This window comes from Symphalangus syndactylus, chromosome 18, assembly GCF_028878055.3.
Source record: "Symphalangus syndactylus isolate Jambi chromosome 18, NHGRI_mSymSyn1-v2.1_pri, whole genome shotgun sequence".
NCBI classification, from domain to species: domain Eukaryota; kingdom Metazoa; phylum Chordata; class Mammalia; order Primates; family Hylobatidae; genus Symphalangus; species Symphalangus syndactylus.
Window position 1 is genome coordinate 16204887 of NC_072440.2, and position 25815 is coordinate 16230701.

The 25815-nt window shown below is 54.3% G+C and overlaps 1 protein-coding gene across 3 annotated transcripts in view; it reads right to left on the reverse strand.

Annotated features, from left to right (window-relative positions):
• Positions 1–905: 905 nt before the first annotated feature.
• MPPED1 (metallophosphoesterase domain containing 1) overlaps positions 906–25815 on the reverse strand; it is a 93450-nt gene continuing 68540 nt past the window's right edge. For 2 of the 3 annotated variants that reach the window (XM_055252836.2, XM_055252838.2), the window contains exons 5-7: positions 9817–9932; positions 6070–6183; positions 2888–3270 (exon numbers count right to left, since the gene is read on the reverse strand). In XM_055252836.2, the coding sequence (XP_055108811.1) occupies positions 3152–3270; positions 6070–6183; positions 9817–9932 (349 nt within the window). In that variant the 3' untranslated portion in view covers positions 2888–3151. Of the gene's footprint in view, positions 3271–6069; positions 6184–9816; positions 9933–25815 lie in introns of all 3 variants that reach the window. The other variant, XM_055252835.2, reaches the window with a different exon arrangement.

Below are 25815 nucleotides of genomic sequence, written 5' to 3' on the forward strand. Positions count from 1 at the left end.
ATGGGGGATGGATGGATAGGGGATGGATAGATGGAAGGATGGATGGATAGAGGGAGGGAGGGAGGGAAGGATGGAAGGATGGGGGATGGATGGATGGATGAATGGATAGATGATGGATGGATGGAGGGAGGGATGGATGGATCATGGATGGATGGAGGGAGGGATGGATGGATGGGGGATGGATGGATAGATGGGGGATGGATGAAGGGAGGGAGGGAGGGATGGACAGATGGATGGATGGATGGATGGATGGATGGAGGGATGGATAGCTGGATGGGGGATGGATGGATGGATGGGGGATGGATGGACGGGAGATGGATGGATGGATGGGAGATGGATGGATAGATGGATGGATAGGGGGATGGATAGATGGAGGGATGGATGGATGGACAGATGGGGGATGGACGGATGACAGAGGGGGGATGGATGAATGGATAGATGGGGGAATGGATGGATGGATGGATGGTGGAAGGAAGGGTAGATGGTATATAGAGGGATGGACGGACAGATGGATAAAAATGACAGAACTTTTGTAGCTTGGGGGCTTTCAGACTAGGGTCATTGTACCTGCCAGTGTTTCTCCTGGGCAATGTCTGGACCCTGTGTTTCACAGCGGCTGGGCTGAACATGCCATTTCCAGGAAGAGTCCAGTGCTAAGGCCTCTGGAGGTGTTCTGTTTTGGGAGACCAGGCAGCCAAGTATTGGTACACAAGAGGACCCAAAACTGCCCACGCCACCACCTCTGGGATCCCCCCGCCCCAGGGGAGGTTAAAGCAAGCAGAGGGACACCGACTGCTGCCACATGGGAGGTCTTCGGCGTCCAAGCTCTGCAAGAGGACACCACGCTGCCCCCACGTGTCCCAGACAACAGCCAGAGATGTGGAAGGAAGAGGCGCCGTGTGGACTTCTCTTTTTACAAAGACTTTATTGTCTGACATGCTTGACAAAAAAAAAAATTACAGCCACAATCAAGTTACGCCAAAATGATTGAGAAGCACGCCGTCATCTTCATACCTCGAGGACTTTTAATGAATTTTCTCTTAAAGTAACAGCTGCCTTCATAACTTTTCTTCTCCACATAAAAATACACCATATTCTGAAGATACCTTAAGAAAAATTTTTTTTAAGTTTATAGTTCTTGGTCCACATAGAAATTGAGTGGAGCTGGCACTGAAAGGGCCTGCTTTTCTCCACCCGCACACATGTCCCACACCTGGGGCATCAGGGACCTCATAAACATCCCTGGCTACAGGAACCCCTTCAGCCAAACAGGAATCCTGGAGCCCTGCACCCCACGGCACTCAGCTTCAGCCAACCCGACACAGTGCTGCTGCCAGGCTTCCAGGGACAACAGCCCCACCCCTCGAGGAGCCCAGCTCAGCGTGGGCAGAAGAGGACTCCCAGGATGCTAGGATGCTGCACCCAGCGTTCAGGACTCCTCAGAGCTCAGACCAGTTTTGAACAGGACCCTTAAAAATAAAAATATAATAAAAAGAGCCTTGGACCATGCATTGCTTTGTAGGGACATAACTTTGGGTCATGGCAAAGTGAGGGCAGTGAGGCCAGAGAACAAGGGTCAGATCCTGCCTCTGCTCCTTTTGTGCTGTGAGCCCCCAGGCAAGTTACCACACCCCTCTGGCCTCAATCGTCTCATCTCTAAAATGGGACTAAAGTACCTACCTTGAAGGACCATCTGAGGATGAAATTAGACTATATCTGCAAAAGGGCTCACGGTAGGCTGGTTCCCAGGGCTGGGACCTGGGTGAGGGAGTGACACCCTTCTCTCAGATGTACAACGTAAAGGGGGTGCAAAAAAAGTCACCAATCAGGGCAAATAATACTACTTTAATGCAATGTTAAAAATCAAAATAAATGCAAAAAAAGTCCATGATGAACAAAATATTAAATAACGACAGAATCTGACCCTGAACTTGCCCATTTCTGCCTGATTGCCTGCCCCTCATCTAGGCCCTACCGGTTCCCACCACTGCCCTGGCCCCACCCCCTCCAGTCTTAATTCAAAGAAGAAAAAGAAGCTGTCCAAGGTGGGGCTGCTGGAGCCTGGGGCCCGCTCGGTCCCTGTGCCACCCTCCCGTTGACAGGGCCGGCTGGTCCTGGGATATGGATTTTGAGCGCTTTAGGCTTCCTCGGCTGCAGGCATGCCAGACAGAATCCTAACGGTGCAAGGGAAGCCACACCAAGGAACAGAACCTCACTGCGGGGCAGAAAAGAGAAACACAGGACTCACTTGGTTCAATTAGGAGGGGTGCGTGCGTGCATGTGTGTCGGTGCGTGCCTGGACATGGGTTCACACCCATGGCAGGCCTGCTGCAGCCTAAGCCTGCAGACCCTCCATCCAGGCTACCGCGTTCGACAGAGCAGTGTGTTCCCCGTGGGACCAAGGGTCATCCCCCTGTGACGGGGAACCCTCTTGCTGGTCCTGGGCACCCATGCCAGTGGCTCATTCTGTAGAACCAGCCCCCATCATCCAGGCTCCGAGTGAATGCCTAGGACACTCAGGTCATTGTTCAAGTCAACAAAAATGCCTACGGGAAGAAAAAGGGGGGAACAATGCCAGGCAAACTGCTGTGGGCCTGGCCAGGTGCGGTCTGAATTCCTGAGATGTCCCTAAATGCTCCCTCGGAGGGCCTCCGCCTTGGGCCTGTCTCCTCCCTCACTTGGGAGGAGAGCAAGGACTGTCTGTGTGCAGCTCACAAATCCTCCCACCCACCCCTAACCCAGGGGCATGCCGCCACACAGACCCGTGGCTAGAGGGAGATTTCGTGTAACTTCCAAAACCCATTCAAGAGCAGCAACTTCCCAAACCAGGAGGGCATCCAAGGGAGAAGAATGAAGATTTAGTCATTTCCCAAACATGACAGGGCCATGAGCTTAGTAGGTCCTTTAACGAAGTACACGCAGGATGTACACGCAGAAAAAGTAAATGAGCACAGAACCCCTGATGGGGATGCGCAGGGTCCCAACTCCAGGTGACAGAGGCTAAAGAGTCGTTCCAAGGCCCTGACCTGCCTGCTAGGCCAGTCCCCGCAGCCAGATGGGTCGTCCAGGCAACTCAGCATGGAAGGAATGGTGGCTGGGCCAGGCCTGTGGAGCTGACACGGACGGGCAGGGCAGGGGCAGTGGGGAGCAGTCAGGAGTTCCGGGGTGTGGGGAGGTCGATGACTATGGGCGGGTTGACGGGCTGGTAGTTCACAGTGCATACGGACGCATTCACATACGTGGTCGTCCCATCTGCCATGACACCATACCCTGGAAAGTAAGCACATGCCCATCAGGCCAGCAGACAGAGCAGTGAGGGTGGTCAGGTGGGTGTGGCAGTCATAGGGCACTCAGCCCCTGTGGGCTGAATGTGTTTGGGGCAAGCTAGTAAACTCTCGAGGTCAGTCCCTTCATCTGTAAAATGGAGATGATAATGATACATGCCACCTCCAAGCCTGCTGTGAGGATTATATGAGATAATTATCTATGTACTGTGCTCGGCCCAGTGCCTGGCACGTGAGAAGCACACAGTGAGTCATCATCATCGACATCATCTTCACTACCATCCTCATCACCATCACCACCACCACTGTACCACCATCATCACCATCAACATCATCATCACCACCACCCTTGTTGTGATCATCACTATTTTTCACCACTACTACCACCATAATCATCATCACTGATATCATCGTCACTATCATGATCAACATCATCATCACCAACACCCTTATCATCATCTTCACCATTACCTCCACCATTACCATCACCATCATCATCATCACTAGTGCCTTCATCATCACTATCACCATGAACATCACCATCATCACTACCCTTATCATCACCACCATTATCACCACTACCACCACTATCACCACCACCACCGCCATCACCAACATCATCAAAAATGCCATCGTCATCACTATCACCATCAACATCATCACCACCCTTATCATCACCACCACCATCATCATCATCTTCACTAATGCCATCATCACTACAATCACCACCACCATCATCCCCATCACCACGACCATCAACATCATCATAACCAACTCCATCACCATCACTATCACAATCAACATCATTACCACTTCTCCTATCATTATCGTCATCATTATCACCACCACCATCACCATCATTATCACCAGTGCTATCATCACTGCCCTTATCGTCATCGTCATCACCATTATCACCACCACCACCATCACTAGTGCCATCAACATCACCAACATGCCACCACCATCACCATCAACATCATCATCACCAATGCCATCATCTTCGCTATCACCATCAACATCATCACCACCACCCTTATAATTACCATTCATCACCACCACCACCATCACCAAGAATGGTGTCATCACCAGTGCCACCATGATCATCATCAGTACCCTTATCGTTATCATCATCACCATTATCACCAGCATACCACCATCATCACTATCATCATCATCATTGTCATCACTGATGATGTCATCATGATCATCACCACCAACACCACTGTCATTACTGTCACCCTCATTATTATTGTATCAGCACTACCAGCATCACCACAATCACCATCATCATCACCATTGTCATCATCACCACCATTGCGTTTATCATTATCATCACCACCATTGTCAACCACTACCACCATCATCAGTATCATCATCATCGACATTATTACTATCACCATCATCACTACGAACACCACTGTGAACATGGCCATCATCTATCATTATTGCCACCACCATCATCATTACTACTATCACTACCATCCTCTCGCCATCATCACTATCATTATCATCATTGTCATGTACTTTCTCTGCCTCCCTCATACCCTCTTCTCACCAACTCTATTTGATAGAATCCCCCTCATCCTTCAGCTCAGGTCATCTCCAAGACAGAAGGAACATTTCCCCTTCCCTATGTGGTGCTGGGGGAGGAAGGGAGTGGTTAGTGGATGGGTGAGGACCTATTCTTTGGAGTCCAGTTGTGCTTGTCCAATTGTGTGGGGGTGTGGTTTGGGTCACAGGCAACTTTGGATCTGATGGAGCTACATGCCCATAGTAGGGCCACAGAAAATGACAGCCATTATTATTATCCCACAGCACGTGAGCTGCTCATCTCTCCCAGGACCTCTCACATCCTGCTTTGATGACTCCTCTGTGCCTAGGGCTCCTCCAGGAGCTACTCCAGGGCCAGGTGAGGTCTGATCACTCCTGCCCCTTGAAAATGAGCTGCAGAGGCCCTCGGGGAATGAATGGTTTGAGGCTTGCTTGCTTTTGAGCTGGAAAACGATCTGATGTGGACCAGGCAATGTGGAGGCCTGGGGTCCCTGGTCCAACCAGACAGAGGTTCAGGAGGCCAGGAGACGCCTCTGGGGGAAACCACGTCAGTCCAGACATCCCACAGCAGCCAATATGCTTCCTGGCAGGGATGTGACAGAGAGGCCTTGGGCACGTGGGATAAATATCCAAAAGGAGCAAACAAAGAGGCATCTGTGCCAAACTGGTGAAATGAGGCTCAGGTGAGGATGGCTGAGATCTACTAGGGAACGCCTGCACACAGCAACAGGCCAGGGCGTGGCTGTGTGGAAGATAGAACCGGAGCTGACATCACCCTCACCATCACAGGTAGTCCCTCCACACTTATTAAGCACCTATTGTATGCCAGGCCCCAGGGATAGAAGCAACAAGACAGGGCCACCAGTTTTAAGGGATTCATAGTGTGCCCACCAAATATAATGCATCCTCCATGTCGTGGCCCAAATGCCCCTTCCTCTGAAAACCCCCTGCCCACTTCCCAATGGCTTCCCAGGCTGGAGGCACAGCAGAGTTGCAGGGCTCCCCGGAAGCAAAATTTACCCCCTAAGTCATGCAGGATGTTGTGATCATCTTCCTATTATTAAACATTTAGCAATAGCTCATTGACAGCCAGGGTGTGTATGGCAGTTAGCAGATACAAAGCGAACAGTAGGAATGGGCTATTTCCCTTCTGGCTGAACGGAGAGGAGGCCCTGCTGGAGGGTCCATTAGGAGCCCCTAGCCCGTGAGGTCCCCGTCTCCACTACGTACTGACCTTCGTGGATGTGGCCAAAGACATGAAGCCGCGGCTGGACGCGCCTCTGCACCGTGTTGAGCAGCTCCACGCAGCCCACCCGCTGCATCTTCTTGGGGACCCAGTCCAGGAAGCCTGGTATGGGGGAGACAACAGGAGACCATGAAGGGGTCTGTCCCAGCCCCTCACCGCCCCACGCCCAGCGGCAGCTTCTGCAGCCTGGAAGAGGCATGGGGCTTCCGGACTCCAGCTTTGCACCACTCTCCCCGAGCAAGCTCTCCGGAACCCTGCCCTGCCTCAGGCTTCAGGGACTGAAACCATCCAGGACCTTGCAGCCTCACCCTCCTCCTCCATAGGGCTGCACTGAGGGCCTCCTTGAAAGAGCTTAGCATGGGCCAGGCACTTGGGGCGGGGTGCTCAGTAACTGCTAGTGCAGTTACCCAGACCATCTGTGCTCGAGTGGCCTCAAAGGTGGCATCCGCCCACCGCAGAGATCAGCAAACGGGGGCTAGAGAGGGACGGGTGAGTCCCAAGGGCAGGCACCCTGGTGGTTAGTTGCAGAGCAGGGCGTCCTAACACACAGCCCAGGAGTGAGATTTCCATGTCAGAAACTTCCTAAACAGCACAGACTCATGAGCAGAAACTTCCTCCGTGGGTGCAGCATTGCTCACGTGGCTGCGCCTGCGCCTGCCCCCGCTGCCAGCCTCCTGGAGCCGCCCAGATGGTGGCTGCTTATTATCCTCACATGGCTACACAAACGGAGAATAATTGATTACTCCAAGCAAACAATTAGGGTTCATGGCGGCCCCTCTCTGTTTGGGTGAGTAGAACAGGTTTCTGCAACTGCCAGGAAGGGGACAGGGAAAGCTTCCACTCAGAGGCCCAAGCGAGCAGCAACAGGCATAAAGAGAAGACACAGACAGAGATAGAGACAAAGATGAGGGAGGAGGAGGAGGGGGAGAAGGACGGAAAAGCAGAGAAAAGAGGCTGGGAATGGGTTGGGCACAGGCTGGGGGCAGACACTGGGGTGAAGTCCCAGGCTCTGCTGCCTACTGGCTGTGTGACCTTGGACAAGCCACTTAACCTCTCTGTGCCTCCATTTCATCCAACAGAGTGCTGGGCTGGGCACTGGGATCCCACCATGCATAAGGCCGGATCCTTCCTCGGTTCTGGAGTGTGTGTTGTGGGAAGGGTCTCCAGCACCTCGGCGCCCTGGTGCACACAGTCCGGAGATGATGCAAGGGCAGCACCACCTGGAGTGCCTGGCACACGGGAAGCCCCCAGACAGGAGCCTCGCGGTGTGTGAAGGGGCCCGGGCGGGGCGTCCGGAGAGCAGGAAGCCAAACGACACCATGTTTGGAGAGATGGATGGATGGAAAGGAGAGAGGGAGAGAAAGAAGGAAGAGGGAGGAGGGGAGGAAAGAAGGAAGAGGGGAGAAGAAAAAAGGAGGAAAAAGGGAGATAGGGAAAGGAGAGAATGAAAAGAGAAGGAAGTGAACAAGACGCCTTTGCTGCTGGGCCTCACTGTCAGTGACCAATGACACCGAATTTTGAAGGGAACCATCCCAGGACTCAGGCGGCTTCGGGTGGGGGTGAAACAAACCCGGCTACAACCTCCCTGTGCTGCTTAAATCACACCAGGGCCCAGGCCTCCGCTTCCACCTGTGAAGGTGAGGCTGACAAAACCTTCCTTTCCTGGACTTTGTGAGGAGGCAGAGGGGTCGCGGGGCACTGGCTGGGTAGGGGCACAAAGTGGTATCAAGGGTTTCTTCCTGAACTGGAGTGTGAGCCAGTGACACTCAAGCTGTACTGCGCCTCACCCCACAGCCTCTCCCATGGCCTCTGCCGGGGACACCCTTCCCCTCCCGTTCTCTACCTCACCCTCCTCCTCCAATTCTGGGATCACAGCTTGTGCAAGTCCCCCACGCAGCCTAACAGCAGTCATCGCTCCTGACTCCTCAAGCTTCCCTCACCCCTGAATGTGTCCCACGGGGCTTGGCTGTTCCTGAACCCTCTACCCTGCAGCCTGGGGGCCCTCCAACCCAGGCACACACTGCAGGGGTTATCCTGGACCAGTGTCACCCAGCACAGGGGCTGGTCCCAGGCACTGAGGGAGTGATGGTGGGTTTCTGGAGGTGGTGGTGGGAGCAAGACACTGATATGGGCCGAACTGCTGGGAGATTCAGAGGACTGAGGGAGCCACAGAGGGTCACAGAGAGGCGGCATGGCACACACAAGGATACAGAGAACTCCCTCCTGCTGATGTAAAGCGAGTGGACTGGAAGGGGCAAGACTTTTGCCTCCACCACCTCTACCACCTCCATCACCACCTCCATCACCACCACTACCACCTCCATCACCACCTCCATCACCACCACTACCACCTCCATCACCATCACCACCACCACCCCCATCACCACCCCCATCACCACCACCACCACCTCAACCACCACCACCACCTCCACCACCACCATCACCACCACCTCCATCACCACCACCACCACCTCCATCACCTCCACCACCAGCACCTCCACCACCACCACCACCACCATCACCACCACCCATCACCACCACCTCCATCACCACCACCACCTCCACTACCACCACCACCTCCATCACTACCTCCACCACCACCCACCATCACCACCACCTCCATCACCACCACCGCCACCTCCATCACCACCTCCATCACCACCACCACCTCCATTACCACCATCACCACCCCCATCACCACCACCACCTCCATTACCTTCACTACCTCCCACCACCACCACCTGCCACGTCACCACCACTTCTATCACCACCACCATCACCTCAATCACCACCCCCATCACCATCGCCACCATCACCACCCCATCCCCACTGCCACCACCTCTATCACCATCACCACCTCCCACCACCACCACCACCTCCACCTCCCACCATCACCTCCGTCACCACTGTCACCTTCATTACCACCACCTTCATCACCTCCACCACCATCACCACCTCCACCACCACCACCTCCACCATCACCACCTCCATCACCACTACCTCCATCACCAGCACCTCCATCACCACTACCTCCATCACCAGCACCTCCACATGACCATGGGAGAGAGAGAGAAGACATTGTCCTGGACTGAGGCGGGGTCAGCAGCTTGAAGAGAAGGGGGAGTGGGAGGCAGTTTGGAGGTGGAATGGGAGGGATGTGGTGATGGCCAGGCTGTGGGAATGAGGAAAGGATCCTTCCTGAGGAAGCCCCCAGATGGGACAGTGGGGGTAGGGGAGGCAGTATGCAGATGAGGGATGACCTCAGTGTGGATTGGGTGGTGGGGTGGGGGCACAGAGGAGAGATGGGAGGTGGTCTACAGGCCCTAGGGATGTTGGGCTGGGTGGGGGTGAGGAAGTGGAGACCCCGGGTTTCTGAGGGAGTGAGGGCTGCCTGGAGGAAGCCCTGTGCAGGGCTCTGGTGATTTTCAGCACCCGGGACTGGGGTCTGCAGAGGCATAAGCCGAAGCTCCAGGGTCCCGCCTGTCAAATGGGCAGGTGATTCTGGCCTCCTGTGCTGTTGTGAGGCGCCCACAAGGTAACAAGTCAAGCCCCCTGCTCTCGGTGGGCACTCAGGAAATAAGACGGACCATGGGGTGACGTGTCCTCAGTGCCCCAGCAAGTGGGACTCAGAGCCCCTCCAGGGCTCCCCTATACAGGCCCAGCCAGCCCCCCATCCCAGAGCCCACCCACCAGCCCAGGTGGGTGAGCTGGAGGGCCGGGCCAGCAAAGCCTTACCCAGTGGCGGTCCATGGGTTATCAGGATGTCTACGCCTTCCGGAATGAGGTTCCATTTCTCTAGCAGGGCTTGGCCTCTCGGGAGGTTGAAGCCCCAGCCGTAGAACCAGGGCTGCCTGTAGAAGAAGTGCAGGTGGTTGAGGGAGGGCGGGTGAAGGTACAGGGCGGTCACAGGGAAGGTGGCGCTCCCCACGGGCCAGGGGGCCCTCAGGACCAGCTCGCTACCTGGAGACCCAGGGAAGGTCTCCACCCAGGGAAGGCAGGGACTCACCAGGACTCTGACCCACTGGCGGGCTGTGGGTCCCCAGGCAATTCTCTTTCCTGTCTCCTGCTTACCTGCAGTTTCTGTTTTTCTGTAAGTATTATTTACATAACCAAAAAAAAAAGAAAGCTAAATACATATACACACACACACACACACACACACATATATATATCATATCAGCTTCTTCCTAAGACCTTTCCTGATATATATATCAGCTTCTTCCTAAGACCTTTCCTGCTCCAAGCGTTTCTAAGAAAATCCACAGGGAACACTATACATTCTCCAATACTCCCACCCCCACCCCCAGGAAGATGCCCCTCCATCCTCCCTCCCCCAGGCGGGATGTGTGGACCCCCAATCAAAAGAGAGCAGATTCCAGGTGCGGGCCGCTCATTCTTGCTTATACTGGAAGCTCTGGCCAGGGAGTCCAGGTAGAGTTGAGTCCATCCCCAGCTGGGAGGGTGGGGCCAGGTGGACCTAGACCATTAAACGCAATCCCAGCCTGGTAGCCTGCTCCCCAGCCAAGACCTGGACCCATCAGTGCCAGATATTCCCCCTAGTCAGTTCAGTGGTTAACACATCACCTAGATCCTTCCAATTGCAGGGAGTCTCTTTTCAAGGAGAAGAAAAGTGGATACTATCATCCCTGTGTATAAACAGTGAGCTTCTAGCCTTGGGAGCTGTTGGCAGCTGTTAAGCTACCCAAGAAACAGCTGGATCAAACTGGACCAGACACCCACCCTACCTCAGCACTTCCCAATTATATGGGCCAACACAAAGCCATTTGAACTGGGTTTTCAGTCATTTGCAACAAAAGCATCAGAATCATCCCTTAGGTTTCACCCATACATGATTCCACAAGAATGGGCCCTTTATGTCAACAAAGTAACCAGCATCACCACCTCCAACACCGCCACCTCCACCTCCACTAGCACTTCTACCATCAACAGCACTTCCACCATGACCTCCATTACTAGTACCTCCTCCTCCACCACCACCATCTCCACCACCACTACCTCCACCACCACCACCTCCACCACCACTACCTCCACCATCACCTCCACCACCACCATCTCCACCACCACTACCTCCACCATCACCATCACCATAACCAGCACTTCCACCACCACCACCTCTACCATCACCAGCACTTCCACCACCACCTCCATTACTACTACCTCCTCCTCCACCACCACCACCTCCACCACCACCATCTCCACCACCACTACCTCCACCACCACCACCTCCACCACCACTACCTCCACCACCAACAGCTCCACCACCACTACCTCCACCATCACCACCACCACCACCACAACTAGCACTTCCACCACCACCATCTCTACCATCACCAGCACTTCCACCACCACTTCCATTACTAGTACCTCCTCCTCCACCACCACCACCTCCATCACCACCTCCATCACTACCACCACCATCACCATCACCTCCATCACTACCACCATCACCACCACCATAACCACCATCACCTCCATCACCACCTCCATCACCACCACCACCTCCATAACTACCTCCATCACCACCACCACCTCCATCACCACCACCACCACCTCCACTTTCTCACCACTTCCATCATCACCACCTCCATCACACCTCTGTCACCACTACCAGCACCTCCATCACCACCACCACCACCTCCTACCACCTCCATCACCACCACTACCTCAATCATTGCTGTGATCTAAATGTTTGCATCCCCCTAAAATTAATATTTTTGAAATCTAATCCCCAAGGGCTATCTAGGAGGTGGGGTCTCTGGGAGGTGATGAGGTCATGAGGGTGGAGCCCTCTCAAATGGGATCAGTGCCTTTATAAGGAGAGGGATGAGAGATCCCTTGCTCCTTCCACTATGTAAGGAAACAGCAAGGAGGTGCCATCTATGAACCAGGAAGTGGGTCCTCACCAGACACGGAATCTGCCAGCACCTTGATCTTGGAATTCTAGCCTCCAGACTGTGAGAAACACACTTCTGTTGTTTAGAATCCACCCAGTCTATGGCATTTTCTTGTAGCAGCCCAAATGGTCTAAGACAGCCACCATCACCACCACCACCACCACCACTGCTGTGAATCAAATTGTGTGCCCCAAAAAGACGTGTTGCCAACCCCTAGGACCTGTGAATATGACCTTATTTATAAAGAGGTTCTTTGTAGATGAAATCAAGCTAAGATGGGGTCATACTGGATTTGTGTAGGTCTTACCTCCAACGACTGGTGTCCTTAAAAGAGGGCCATGTGATAACATAGAGACACCAGCAGAGGGAAGGACACCAGGTGACAACGGAGGTAGAAACTGAAGCGACACTTCCACAAGCTAAAGAACGACCAGGATCACCAGCAACCATCAGAAACCACAACAGTGTGGCCAAGGATCACCAGCAACCATCAGAAGCCATGAGAGTGTGGCCAAGCATGGTGGCTCATGCCTGTAATCCCAGTGCTTTGGGAGGCTGAGGCAGGAGGATTGTTTGAGCCCTCAAGTGCAAGATCAACTTGGGCAACACAGTAAGACACTGTCTCTACAAACATATTTTTAAAAAATTAGTCGGGCATGATGGCGCACACCTGTAGTCCCAGCTACTCAAGAGGATGGGGTGGGAGAGGATTGCTTGAGCCCAGGAGGTCAAGGCTGCAGTGAACTGAGACTGTGCCACTGCACTCCAGCCTGGGCAACAGAGCAAGACTCTGTCTCAAAATAAAGCAGCAGCTAGAAAAGTGGCCAGGAAGAGTTCTCCCTCAGAGCCTCCCAAAAGGAACCAATCTCGCAGAGGCCTCTCCAGGCTTCCGGCCTCCAGAACCATGAGCGAGTGAATTTCCATTGTTTTCGCCACTGGATTTGATCCTCAGTTACACAGCCCTACACAGTAATGCAATTGCCATCCCCGCGTCACCTCCCCACCTGCTGCCCTGGGATGACCTTCACCCCTGCAGCACAGTTGGCCAGACAAGTCTCCTTCTACATGTTTTGTAGATGAGAAAATTGAAGACCAGGGGTTGGAAAATAAAAATAGTCACCAGCATTTCCTGTGCACCTACTGTTCTGCCAGGCCCCAAGTATGTACATTACTGGGATGGGCTTAGCTGTTATAAGAACCCTGTGAAAGAGGGACTAGCATTATTCCCCTTTTACAGATGAGGACACTGAGGCTCCCAGCGGTGAGATGGCACAGGACTTGGGTCCCAGTGTGCCGGCCCCCAACAGGGTTGCTCAGTACCACTCTCCAGCCACCACACGCTGCAAGAGTCGGTGGAGGCTGGGGGAGGGGTGGGCTTTGCCATTGCCAGTGCCTCTATCACCACCTCCATCACCAGCACCAGTGCCCAAGGCTGCCAATTAAATCCCTCCCTGGGCCATGCACTGTTCCGTGGGGTGACTGACACCCCTGGCTGTTAACCCAACATACTACCCTGTTGGCAGGTGCCCAGTGCACCTCCTTGGAACCCTGGGGGTTCCATGGAATCCCATTTGAAAATCCCAGCTTAGTCCTATGCTGGCAGGTCCTGGACTAGAAGACGGAGGTTTGGCGAGGGAACGGAAAGTGCCCAGGTTCACACAGTGGGTCAGTGGAGAAGTCATTCTCAAACCCAGATCTGATGTTCTCTCCCCACTGCCTCACCCTGCCTTCAAGCCTACAGAGCCATTTCCTGGGACACGGGGCTTGTGACAGAGGAGGATGGGTGACCACGCTGGTTATTTGGGGTCAAAGGCCTTTTCATTGTTTCAGCCCAGGAGACACGCAAATCTATGTTTAACCAATGATGGTGGGTGAGAGGGGACTGAATTAATGAATAAATTGTTAACAGGTTGTTGAGCAGGACTTTACCTGTTCTTGGGATTGCAGCCAAAATGCCAAAGCTGAAACTGATCCCCCTCATTTGAAAGAAAAGCCCCAGAACCCCCAGGGGAACGTACTAAAAGCAGGCAGAACACACCAGACCACCACGTCCCCAATCTCCTACCAGCCAAGCTCTGGGCCTTGAGGAAGAGGGCTGTCGCTCCTGCCTGGTTCTTGAGGGAGAAGAAGAAAGGGGGTCTCCTACACCCAGCCATGAGCAGACTCCAGGAGAGCCCCTTGCACAGGTGGGGGCCTGGGGAATGAGACTGGATGTGCTTTCTGGGTTGTGCCTGGGGATCTGCCCCCAGGCCTGTGAGAGGAAAAATTAAGTGTGAGGGGCAGGGCACAGAAAAGCTGCCTGCACCCCTAGTATGGGCTCTCTCAGGGACCCCCACCTACAGGCAGTGCCCAGCAATTAAGGAAACCAGGCAGCTGTGGCTAAGGAACGGCCTCTGGGTGGGCAGCACCAAGGACAGTAGCTAATCCCATTAGTGGGCACCGTCTCCCTCAGACACATCCACACAGGCCTGCAGGAAGCCAAGGTTCTCTCTGCAGAAATATGTATCACCCCCTGACATGCACACACGATTTTACACCCAACTGCGAGTGCATCTTGCAGTTAGACCTCGGTTACAATGGTCCACTTCTTACCACCTGTGTGACCTTGAACAAAGAACTTAACTTCTATGCCCCAATTTCCCATCTGTGAAGTGGGGATAATACTCCATAGGGCTGTTGAAATGATTAAATCAGTTAATCCATGTAAAGTACTTAAAACAGGGCCTGGTACACAGTAAGTGTTCAACACATTGCAAGTTCATCATCCCCATCACCTCCATTATCCCTATAATCACCCCCAGCACCACCTCCATCACCACCACCTCCACCATCTCCATCATCACCAGCATCATCACCACCACCACCTCCATCACCAGCACCTCAATCATTACCACCACCTCCATCATCACCACCTCTATCATGACCACCACCACCAACACCTCCATTACCACCACCTCCATCACCAGCACCTCAATCACCAGCACCTCCATCACCAGCACCTCCATCACCAGCACCTCCATCACCAGCACCTCCATCACCACCACCTCCATCACCAGCACCTCCATCACCACCACCTCCATCACCAGCACCTCAATCACCACCACCTCCATCACCAGCACCTCCATCACCACCACCTCCATCACCAGCACCTCAATCACCACCACCTCAATCACCAGCACCTCAATCATTACCACCACCTCCATCATCACCACCACCACCTCAATCATTACCACCACCTCCATCACCACCATCACTACCACCACCTCCATAACCACCACCTCCATCATCACCACCTCCATCACTACCACCACCACCTCCATCACCACCACCGCCTCCTCTATCACTATCACCATCATCTCCATCACCACCACCATCATCACCATCACCATTATCAACATCAACATCACCATCATCACTCCCATCACCACCATTACCATCATCATCACCATCATCCACCACCATTATCAATATCACCACCATCACCATCACCTCCTATACCACCACTACCATCATTATTGCTACCATCATAATTATCGTGGAGCCCTCCTGAGACTCACCCACAGAGCCTGAATGAAAAACCTCTGGCCTACAGCAGGGTCTTTCAAATTGCATTTTGATGAATGGCAACAGCATTTTTTAAAAAAAGGAACAGAAAACATCAGCTCCCCAAGATTTGAGAGTCCATCGAGCCAGGAAAGGGATACTTCAGTTAAATATATTTCTATTTAAATAGCCACCCACATCCACACGGACTGAGTCACAGAGTAAAATGCTTTCCTTCCGCAGTTCCTAGTGGAAAAGAGCCGACAGCGTCTCACTGGCAGCTCCTAAGGCTGCCCCAGTTCTAACCTGCTGAGCTCACAGCTGGAATTTTCTGATGCGTGGTCCTAGACACATTCGGAGCCCCACTGGCTGAACCAGGCAGGTAGGGGGAGTGGGTAAGGTGCTTCTGGGAAGGACTCAGCAGCTTAGAAGCCACTTAGGGTTCTCCCTGGAGCCCCAACCCCATCAGCCAACAGAAAAACAAGCAACACATTTCTGGTGGTGCCTTCCAAACACAGCCTCCATTTTTCAAAAATCTGATCAAATATTTACAAGGCAGGAGGAAGCCTCATCAGTATGGAGAGAACACGTCTGTTGGTTCCCAAGAGCCACGGCAGCGGGCGGTTATTTGAAGGAAACACTCGGAAACGTATCAGAGACCCTGTGGACCCCCAGGAGCTGGCCCCTGGTAGAGCCGCTGCCTGTCCCACCTTCCCCTCACCCAGCACCAAGGAGCCTTCCTCTAGGGGTGACAGTTTCCTGCCAGCTTCTTGGAAACACATGACCTCAAATCTTGGGGAGCCGGAATCTGCCCTGTTCCCCCACCCCAATGCCCAGAGAGGTTGTTCCACTTCCCAGGGTCATACAGGGAGGCCCAGGCAGAGCTGGGTGAAGAACTAGATCTCAACAGGACAGCAGGTCTGGAATTTGTTCCTTTTTCCCTCCCCATCACACCCTTGCCTATCTGGGGGGCCATGAGAACATCTCCAAATGCATAGAGAGACCAGACTTGCCTGCAGGATCTGGGGACATGGGGGCAGCTGACACCACAACACTGGGTCCAGGGGGCCAGAGGCTGCCTTGTTTTCCTCTACTGGGTAGAAAGGGCACTGAAGTGGGCATCAGACACCCCAGTTCTGCCCCTGGTTGGTCACTGCACCTCTTCCAGCCTCGGTTTCCTCCTGTGTAAAGATGGGGTTAACGATGCCTCTGTCCCCAGTCCTCTTGCTCTCCTCTGTGTCCCACTGCCTGACGGAGGGGAGGAAAGGAGGGAGGAGGAGAGCAGTTAGGAGGATTAGACGGCACCACCACTGTGAAAATGCCTTCTAAATACCCGGGAGCTCCATCAATGGGAAGAGGTGATGTTCCAGCTTTTATTAGAATGTCGGTGGACAGGGGCCAAGTGTAGTGGCTCATGTAATCTCAGCACTTTGGAAGGCCAAGGTGGGTGGATCACTTCAGGTCAGGAGTTCGACACCAGCCTGGCCAATGCGGTGAAACCCCGTCTCTACTAAAAATACAAAAATTAGCTGGGCATAGTGGCACATGCTTTAATCCCAGGTACTCAGGAGGCTGAGGCAGGAAAATCACTTGAACCCAGGAGGCAGAGGTTGCAGTGAGCCGAGATCGCGCCACTGCACTCCAGCCTGGGCGACAGAGCGAGACTCCATCTCAAAAAAAAAAAAAAAAAAAAATATGTGGGGGGACAGGAGGAGTCAAGTCATGCACAAGACATCCAGAAGAGACACTTTCCAGAACAGACTGCTCGCTGCAGGGCACCATCCCCAGGCTGGGAAAGGGGAACTTCTCAAAGGCAGGCAGGAGCAGGTGGGTGGGCATGACTGAGTAGACCCCTTGGGGTGACCTCACTCCCAGAGGCCTCTGAGCCACACATGAGGCCTGGACAGCCCCCGGCCCCATGGAAACCACGGTCAGGCTCTGCCCTGGGCAGAGGAGACAAAAGGAGCAGCCCCTCCTGGAGGCAAACTGCGAAGAGGGCCTCCCCACGTGCTGTGTGTGGGGATGAGATGACCGTCTCCACGTCCAGTGAGATCTGGCAGGTGGGATCAACGACTGTGACCAGCAGGCCAGAAGCCCATGGGGCCCCTGGTGTTTCAGAGGTCAGGGCAGACTGGCTCCAGGGGCCCAGTCAGCCCCGATCCAGCCCACTCCTCACTGCCCACACTGCCACTGGTCTGAGACTCGCGAATGCCTGAGATGCGATGCTGAGATGCCGCAAGAGCCACTATACTGGTTGCCAACACAACCCAGTGCCTGGACCCAACCTCACCACCCTGAGGGTCCAGGATCCCCAATGCCAGCCCCACTGTGCGGGGCACATCACAGAGCCTGAGGAGGGAGGACGGATGCGAATTCCCGCTAAGCCATGGAAGGCGGCTTTATGTCCTGAATTTCTGTCTTTCTGTTCTAAAGTAACCATTGGAATAATTTTCTTACAGAATGATAGTTGCCATGACAACCAGAGCAAATTTTCCTTTTCTGAAACAGATGTCTCATTTAGTTGAAAATTAGAATGTGAACAAACCCATGGGAAAAATTAATTCAAACTTTAACAGAGCGCTGAATACAATGTAATCTCTCAGAGGTTAACCCCTTAACAGCTTTTTTGTGCTCTTATGGTAACCTTCGAGTCCCGTCTAATTAAGCCCGCTTAGCCAATATAAATGACCTCCTCGTGGCCAATCATTAAACAGTCTCCCGCTGAAGCATGAATTCCAGGTTCCTCAGCCGCGAACAGGGAAGCGGGGAGACACTCGTCTGCAGGAAATGGCAGAAGCCGAGCCTGCCCTGCGCAGGTTCTCTGCCTCCTCAGGTAAGGTACACAGCTGCTGGGCAGGTCGTGTGCCCAGGAGTCACTGTAGCACCCTGGAGTACAGCCATCCCTGGCTGTACCCCATTTCCTGGAGTGCTGGGGCCTTGGGGGGCCCTGGGTAGTGCTGAGCACACAGGCACACCCGGGCCCGGGGAATGATGCCGAGGGTGGCGTAGGGGCCGCCCTCAACGGGACACCGAGCAGACACCCACACAGATGCAGTGCCCACGGCCTCTCCAGGGACAGCCAGACTCAATCCTCACCGCCCCCCTCCCCCCAGAGAGGCAGCTGCCACCACAGCCTCCACTCTACAGATGCAGAAACTGAGATGGACAGAGGCACCCACGTGACACAGCCAGGGCTCAAACCCCGAATGCTAGTTCCAGGGCCTATACTCTGTATGTCCATCCCAGAATGATGAAAATGTGACCAGGAATCACCCTCGCGCCACCCGCCCCACCACCCTGCCCACAGCAAATCCCCTTTAGCAGTCGCTGTCACGTCTAGTAGCTCAGTTCATCCTCAGGGCAAAACTATTGGGAGGCCCCCCTGTTTTAGAGACAAGGAAACGGAAGCACAGAGAAGTCAAGCAGTGTGTCCGAGGACACACAGGAAGCCAGAGGGGCATGGGCCAGGGCTCAGGGCTTCTGCATCCTGTGCCCAAACTGGCAGCTGACACACGGACAATTCTTGGGGTGCCAGGCCACAGGGTCTCCCTCTCCCAAGATGACTTTCTGCCTGCTCCTCTGAGCTCCCTGACCCTTGCCAGTTCCCCTCTTAACCCCAACTGGACAGAGGGGAAGAGGCCTGCACCCCTGGCTCCTAGGACCCCACCCACATATTTACTGCATGTCACTCCTCCACTCCAGCGCCTCCCATGGCTCCCTGCTGCTTCCAGGACAAGCCCAGCCCTCAGCCTGGCACATGGGGCTTTAGGATCTGCCCCGCCCACATTCCAGGCCATTCTGTTCAGGCTCCTCACAGAGCTCACCACCCCTGTCAACCTTAACCATCCACTTCCAGCTTCTTAAACACATTCTGGCCTTTCCCTACCTCCAGGTTTTGCTCGTGCTAGTTCAGAAATCTGAAATGCCCTTCGTAGCCTCTCCCATTATCCACGACCCATATTTTATTAAGGACTGGCTCAAAGGCCACCTCTTCCAGGAGTTTCTTCTGATCACCTGCCTCCCCCAGCACAGGTGTCCCCTCTCCACCCTGACTGAGGTCCATCCCTGAACCCCTCCTGCCCAGGCCGGCTTCAGGGAGGGGTTGCTCAAGATGGCCATGAATTAATGAACGAAGAATGAAATGAACAAACAGGTGCTCTACCCGACAGGCAGGTGGGAGGAACTACACGCTAGCCCTCTTCACTCTGCACCCTCCTGCCAGGAGCCCCACCTCAGAGCCCCTGACAGTCAGGAAGCCCCAAGACCTGTATCAGCGATGAAAACAGTCACGAGAACTCTCTGAGACCTCTGCCATCTGCTGAGTGTCCCATTCTCTCTCCCTCCCCCATGAACCTGCACTGGGGACTTACATGGCCATTTTACAGATGAAGCCGCAGAGACGAACCCAGATCCAAGGTGCTCACACCCCTCTGCTGCATCTGGACCCCCAGGAAGGCTCGCCTCCCCTGGGGGCCCTCCCAGCCTCCCCAGGGCCCCCATTTCCCAGGGTGCAGGCTGAGTGCTGGCAACCCTGCTGCCTGCTGGGGTGACCACCACCATGAAAGTCCTGTGGAGGAAGAAGGGCCTCTTACAGGACCTGCCAGCGGCCAGGTATTCCTAGACTCCCTCCTCGTGACAATCCTCTGAGGACAGCTTTGCTGTCTCTACTCTACAGGAGCTGCAGCTTCAAGCAGGGCTGTGACATGTTCCAGCCATGTGGCTGCTGCAGCGGCCCCTGAGCTCTAGGAGTCTGTCCAGGTCCAGGTCCAATCTCCTTCCCCCAAGGCCAAGCACTCTCTGTCCTGATCCCTACCTGTTTGTTCTTCCCACCCCAATACCTCCCCTCCCCAAAGAGGCCGGGCTTTCCAGGGAGCCAGCCATGGCCACAGCCAATATTAAGAGTGTCTCTGGTGAGGATGACATCTGTCGTTGGCCCCGAGTCCTTCCCCAGACACTCCCAGCACCCCAGTGAGGCTGTATTCCCATTCTGCAACAGGGGAAACTGAGGCTTAGAGATGTCAGAGACATGCCTGGTTCCCAAGTGAGGGCATGCCTGCATGGAGACCAGACCGGTGTGTTGACTCCTCACACCACAGGTGGTGTCTGTCTCCTGGGGATGTCCCACTGTCCGAACTTCCTCTGTCATCTGCCCAGTCCTGGTGAGAGGGGTTTGCCCTGACCCCTCCCTCTGCATCTCCTAGGCTGGTGGGCCCAGGCAAAGGCTGGGGGAGATGGACAGCAGGGGTCCAGCTCCACTGCCCTTGGGGCCCGATGGCTGCCCGAGATGGGGCAGAGCAACGTGGAGCTGGCAACGTGTCCCCAAAGCCCGTCAATCACACACCTGGCCGGGGCACACAACCGCGTACGGCAACTCAGCAGCAAGATAAGTGGAACCGAAGAACGGGGTCCTTTGTCATTCCTAATTAATTTCCCCACCCTTCCCATGCACAGAATCATCCATCTTTTGTTTCGCTGGGACTTTGCGGCAGGAAGGAGGCAGATGATTCGTTTCAAACATTAATCTCCTGGAGTAGTGTGCACACGTGTGTTAAGGGGCCTTCTAGAAAGGAAAACAGCCATGTGAAATCAATTTTATCTGGACAAGTGAACGGAAGATGAAGATAGGAAGGGGGCAAAAGAGAGATCGTGGCGGTGTCTGTGTGTGACTCTGTGCGTGAGTGTGAATGTGTGTGTGTGAATGTGTATGACGTGTGCCTCCATGTGTATGTGTGTGACTGTGTGAGTGTGTATGTGGGTATTTGTGACTGTGTATTAGTGTGTGTGAATGTGTGTATGAATATGTGTCAGTGTACATATGTGAATATACACGTATGGGTGAATTCGTATGTGTATGAATGTGTGTGTGTGAATGTGTGTATTCATGTGTATGTGTCTATAAATATGTGTGTGGATGTGGATGTGTGAATGCATGTGTTTGAGTATGTGGATGTGTGTGTGAACGCATGTGTGTATGAGTGTGTGGACATGTATATGAGTATGAATGTGTGTGTAGGTGTATAGGTATGTGTGCGTGTGAATTGTGTGTATATGTGAATGTTGCATGTGAATGTTTCTGTGTGTACATGATATTGTGTGTACATCTGTGAATGTGCATGTGAGTGTGTATGGTATGGGAATGTCTGTGCATGTACATGAATGTGTGTGTGTATGTGAATATGTGTGTGTGAGTGTGTGTCTGTGTGTTTGTAGAAGCAGCACAGCAAGCTACCAGAAACTGAAGAATTTCTTCGCCTCCATCAGAATTTAACTGATGCTGCGCTAAGAAGCCAGCGCAGGAAGGAGAAGGAGGTGGGCGGCCGTGGGATCACTCTGGGTGGGCACTGCTGGCTGCCTTGGGCCCCCTCACCCATGGCACATGCCAGCTGGCTCCCAAGCCCCTCAAGCAGCCATCACAGATGCCCCATTTCCCTGAGAGACTCAGGCGGGGCTCACACCTGCCCTAGACGACAGGCTCTACAGCCACCCCTAAGCAGATGCGGCAATTCCTGACTTGATCTGGGCTCAAGGCAGGGGATGACGGAAGCGCCATGTAGGTCTCCACAATGCCCCAGCCGCATGGCTCTCCGTGCCTCACCCTGTTTCACCATCCAGGGCCCTGTGAGGGGAGAGGGAGAGTCCTCTTTACAGATGCAGGACCCAGTGCTCAGGAGGAATCCGTCACAGAAGGGGACAGGGATCCAGGAGCCCAAAGCTCAGCAGGGACTGCCAGAGGCTGGGCCCCGGGGAAGCCAGGCAGCAGCTGCCAGAGCAAGCTGCCCACTGGACGGCCAAGGCCAGGAGCTGCCCAAGTCTACACACCTGAGGCAGACCCGGGGCTGCCTCTTCCTAGGGCTGAGATCTGGAGGCAGGTGCTAGACCTGCTCAAGCCTTACCTGACCCGTCTGTAAGATGGGAATGAAGACCATCCTGCCTTGCCTGTTGCTAGGCAGATTACATGGGACAATACACGGGGCGGTCGGCCAAATGCGGGTCTCGGGTATGAAGCAGGGGGGAACGTCTTTGCCTCACCTGCCCAAACAAACTGGGGAAGGCCAGCCCTGTGCTGGAACCACCCAGAAATACAAGGTAACATGCAAGCAGCACCGCACCAGGTGCACGGGGACTGCTGGCCCCTGGAACCAGACGGCATAGTCCTAACGGCCATGGGGCCGCAAGAAGGGAGGCCTTGGCCACTTAAGTGGGGAGTTGGACTTGCCCTCCATCCTTGGTACGCTGGGCCCCAGAGGGCTTCAGGAAAACAGCAGAACAGAAAAGGCCCCCACTGGCCACAGGAAGCAGGAGCTGGATCCCCAGGGCTGTCCTCAGGCCAGCAGACCTGTGTGGTCCAGGATGCCCCAAGCCAAGAAACTCACGTAAAGTGGCCCCTGCTGGGTGTGCCCACAGACTGAGGCAGACACAATCCCCCAGGGAGCACCCCCAAACTGGGCTACACCCCCTAAACCAGCCACACCCCAAGCCAGACTGCCCAGGACTCCCCCAGATTGCACCTCTCTGGCCAAGAGCCTGCCATCTAAAATGACAATACCCGTAACACCCCAGAGGGAATTATTGGAGACTAAAACATAAATGTTTTACACAAGATTTAAAAGGGTTCTTAAGAGAAAGGGCGGCCGGGCGCGGTGGCTCACGCTTGTAATCCCAGCACTTTGGGAGGCCGAGGCGGGCGGATCACGAGGTCAGGAGATCGAGACCACGGTGAAACCCTGTCTCTACTAAAAAAAATACAAAAAAATTAGCCAGGCGTGGTGGCGGGCGCCTGTAGTCCCAGCTACTCAGAGAGGCTGAGGCAGGAGAATGGCGTGAACCCGGGAGGCGGAGCTTGCAGTGAGCCGAGATCACGCCACTGCACTCCAGCCTGGGTGACAAAGCGAGACTCCGTCTCCAAAAAAAAAAAAAAAAAAAAAAAAAAAGAGAAAGGGCAAAGGATTCCAGGTCAGAAACTTGGCACTGAGTGCCAGGCCCGCCTGTGTCTCACGCAGAGACAGGAGGAGGCACCGACAGGAGGAGGCGTGGCATGCTGCAGAGAAGCTGGCAGTCCAAACCGACCCCCGGGGGGCTTCCTGGGAAGGGTGGCATCACCGGCTGCCTTGAATCCTGGGTGGAGCATGCCATGGGGCAGAGTGGAGACGGGAGAACCAGCCTCACGACTGTCACCCATCAGCAGTGACAGCGGGGGGAGTGGGGGCTGCCTCGGGGCAGGCCAAGCATCCCGCCCACCCTGCCCTCCACTCCCTGGACTCGGCCCCGTTCTGGTGGGAGGCAAGGCGGAAGCTATGGGGCCAGGAGATCATCCTGTCTTATTTTTTTTCTCTAAAATATACATTCATCAAGTTAGAAAGAAGCATTCTGGCAGCTCACTGTGCACACCAGGTGGGGCCTCCATCCTCCCTGCCATGCAGGCCCAGCTCGTTCAGTTCCCGCGGGACCTCACACAAGACACTTCCTTGCTGGGGTCTCAGACCTCTCAGCCATAAAAGGGGGACAAGAGTCTAGGCCTCCCTGACTGTTTCAGAGGACAGGGCCTCCGGGCCAGCAAAAGACAGGGACTGTCACTACAATCACATCAACCCCTGGCCCTGAGCTCTTTCAGGGTACAGATTTCAAGTTTCAGACTGCTCCGTTCTGGCCCCATCCAACTGGCAGGGCTGCTGAGTGCACAAGGGGAAGGGAAGGAACAGAGGTCAAAGGCCAGTGCCACGACCCACCCCAGCCTCGTCCCAGAGGCCACCTGGCTGCAGCTCTGTCCCATGGCTGTGGGCAGTAGAGAAACCACCCATATCACCTCCGTCCCCTAGCCTGGGTGGTCATAAACGTCGAGCAGCAGGCATGTGAATGCCCACCATGTGCCAAGCAGTGCGCACACAGGACCTCCTTCAATCCCGAGGGCAGTTCTGCAAGGGGACTATCCCTCTTGGCATTTCACAGAAAGCCAAGATTCTGACCCAAAGTTAAACAGCTGGGAACCACATACCAGAATGCATATTCCAGAATGGTCTGGAGCAGCCCTGGCTGTTTGAAGAGGGCTGACCCCCAAGGCCGCTGGGTCCCACGGAGAGGTGCAGGGCATCCTGGCACCCCTGCCTGGCCTTGAGGTCCAGCCCTGCCGGGAGACAGTGAAACCCCTGAGCCGAGAATCAGGATCCGAGCGCAGACGCCCAGCAACGGGCCCGGCAGCCACTTCTCGAAGTTTAATGTCTCAGCAGGTTTGGATCCCGTCTTTCAAAATACCAGAAGTAATTAGACCAGATGGACTCGCTGCGTGCCAATTTCACTCTCTCCCTCACTCTTTTTTTTTTAAAATCAAGGCCGTTTTCAGTTAAATGAGAACAAAAAAATGCATCCAAAACCCATAAATGAATACGGTATGTATACGGGATTTTTTTTAACACTTAGGATTTTGTACCAGCTGAGTTCTTCCTCTTCTCCTGCAGTTGGTTCCCGCCCCCTTCTGCTAAGCTGCTCTCAGCGAAGGCCCAACACTGGCTGCACCTGAGGGTCCACAAACGGCCTCCCTGAGCCCTGGAACATCACAGTGCCCTGGGAGGGGGCAGCACAAACACGCCACCCTAATAAGACTTTCATCCCTTCTTGCCTGGACAGACCAAAAGGCTTGGTAAGTGCAGGGCACAGCGGTGGTTATGGCCCTGCCCCCAGTAGTGATGATGCTGTGATGGAACCCCTGCTGGGGAGGGCAGGGCCCAAGATCCAGGGGACACAGGAGGAGGCATCTGGCCTTCAGCTTGAGAGTGAAGGGGATGGTATCAAGGGGGCAACATGGCAAGCCAGCAGGGGGCACAGTTAGGCCTTGCTTTAGAGAGAACAGCAGAAGAGGAAGAAGGAACCAGAGGGGAGGGAGCTGGTGACAGGCCTGGGAGGAACCCCAGAAAGGTTCAGTCGCAGGAGAATAAATCAGGCCTGGATTTTAACTGAGTCCCCACAGCTTGCCATCCATCCATCTGGTCACTCATCCACTCATTCATTCATCCAACAAATACTTATTATGAGGAGCCAGACTCTGTACTGGGCACTGGAGTTAGGCCTATGAGAAAGAGAGATCTGGGTCCCTGTACCTATGAAGCTTCAGACGCTCTAGTAGAATAAAGAGAAGATAAATCAACTGCCAGAGTAATAAAGAAGGGTGGTCCTACACTGAATGGCCCAATGGAGCAGGAGAGAGAAGCCAGACACAGACCCCATGTGTCAGATAAGGGTGATAGGAGTAAAGAGGATAGGCTTTCTACACATGGTGCTGGGC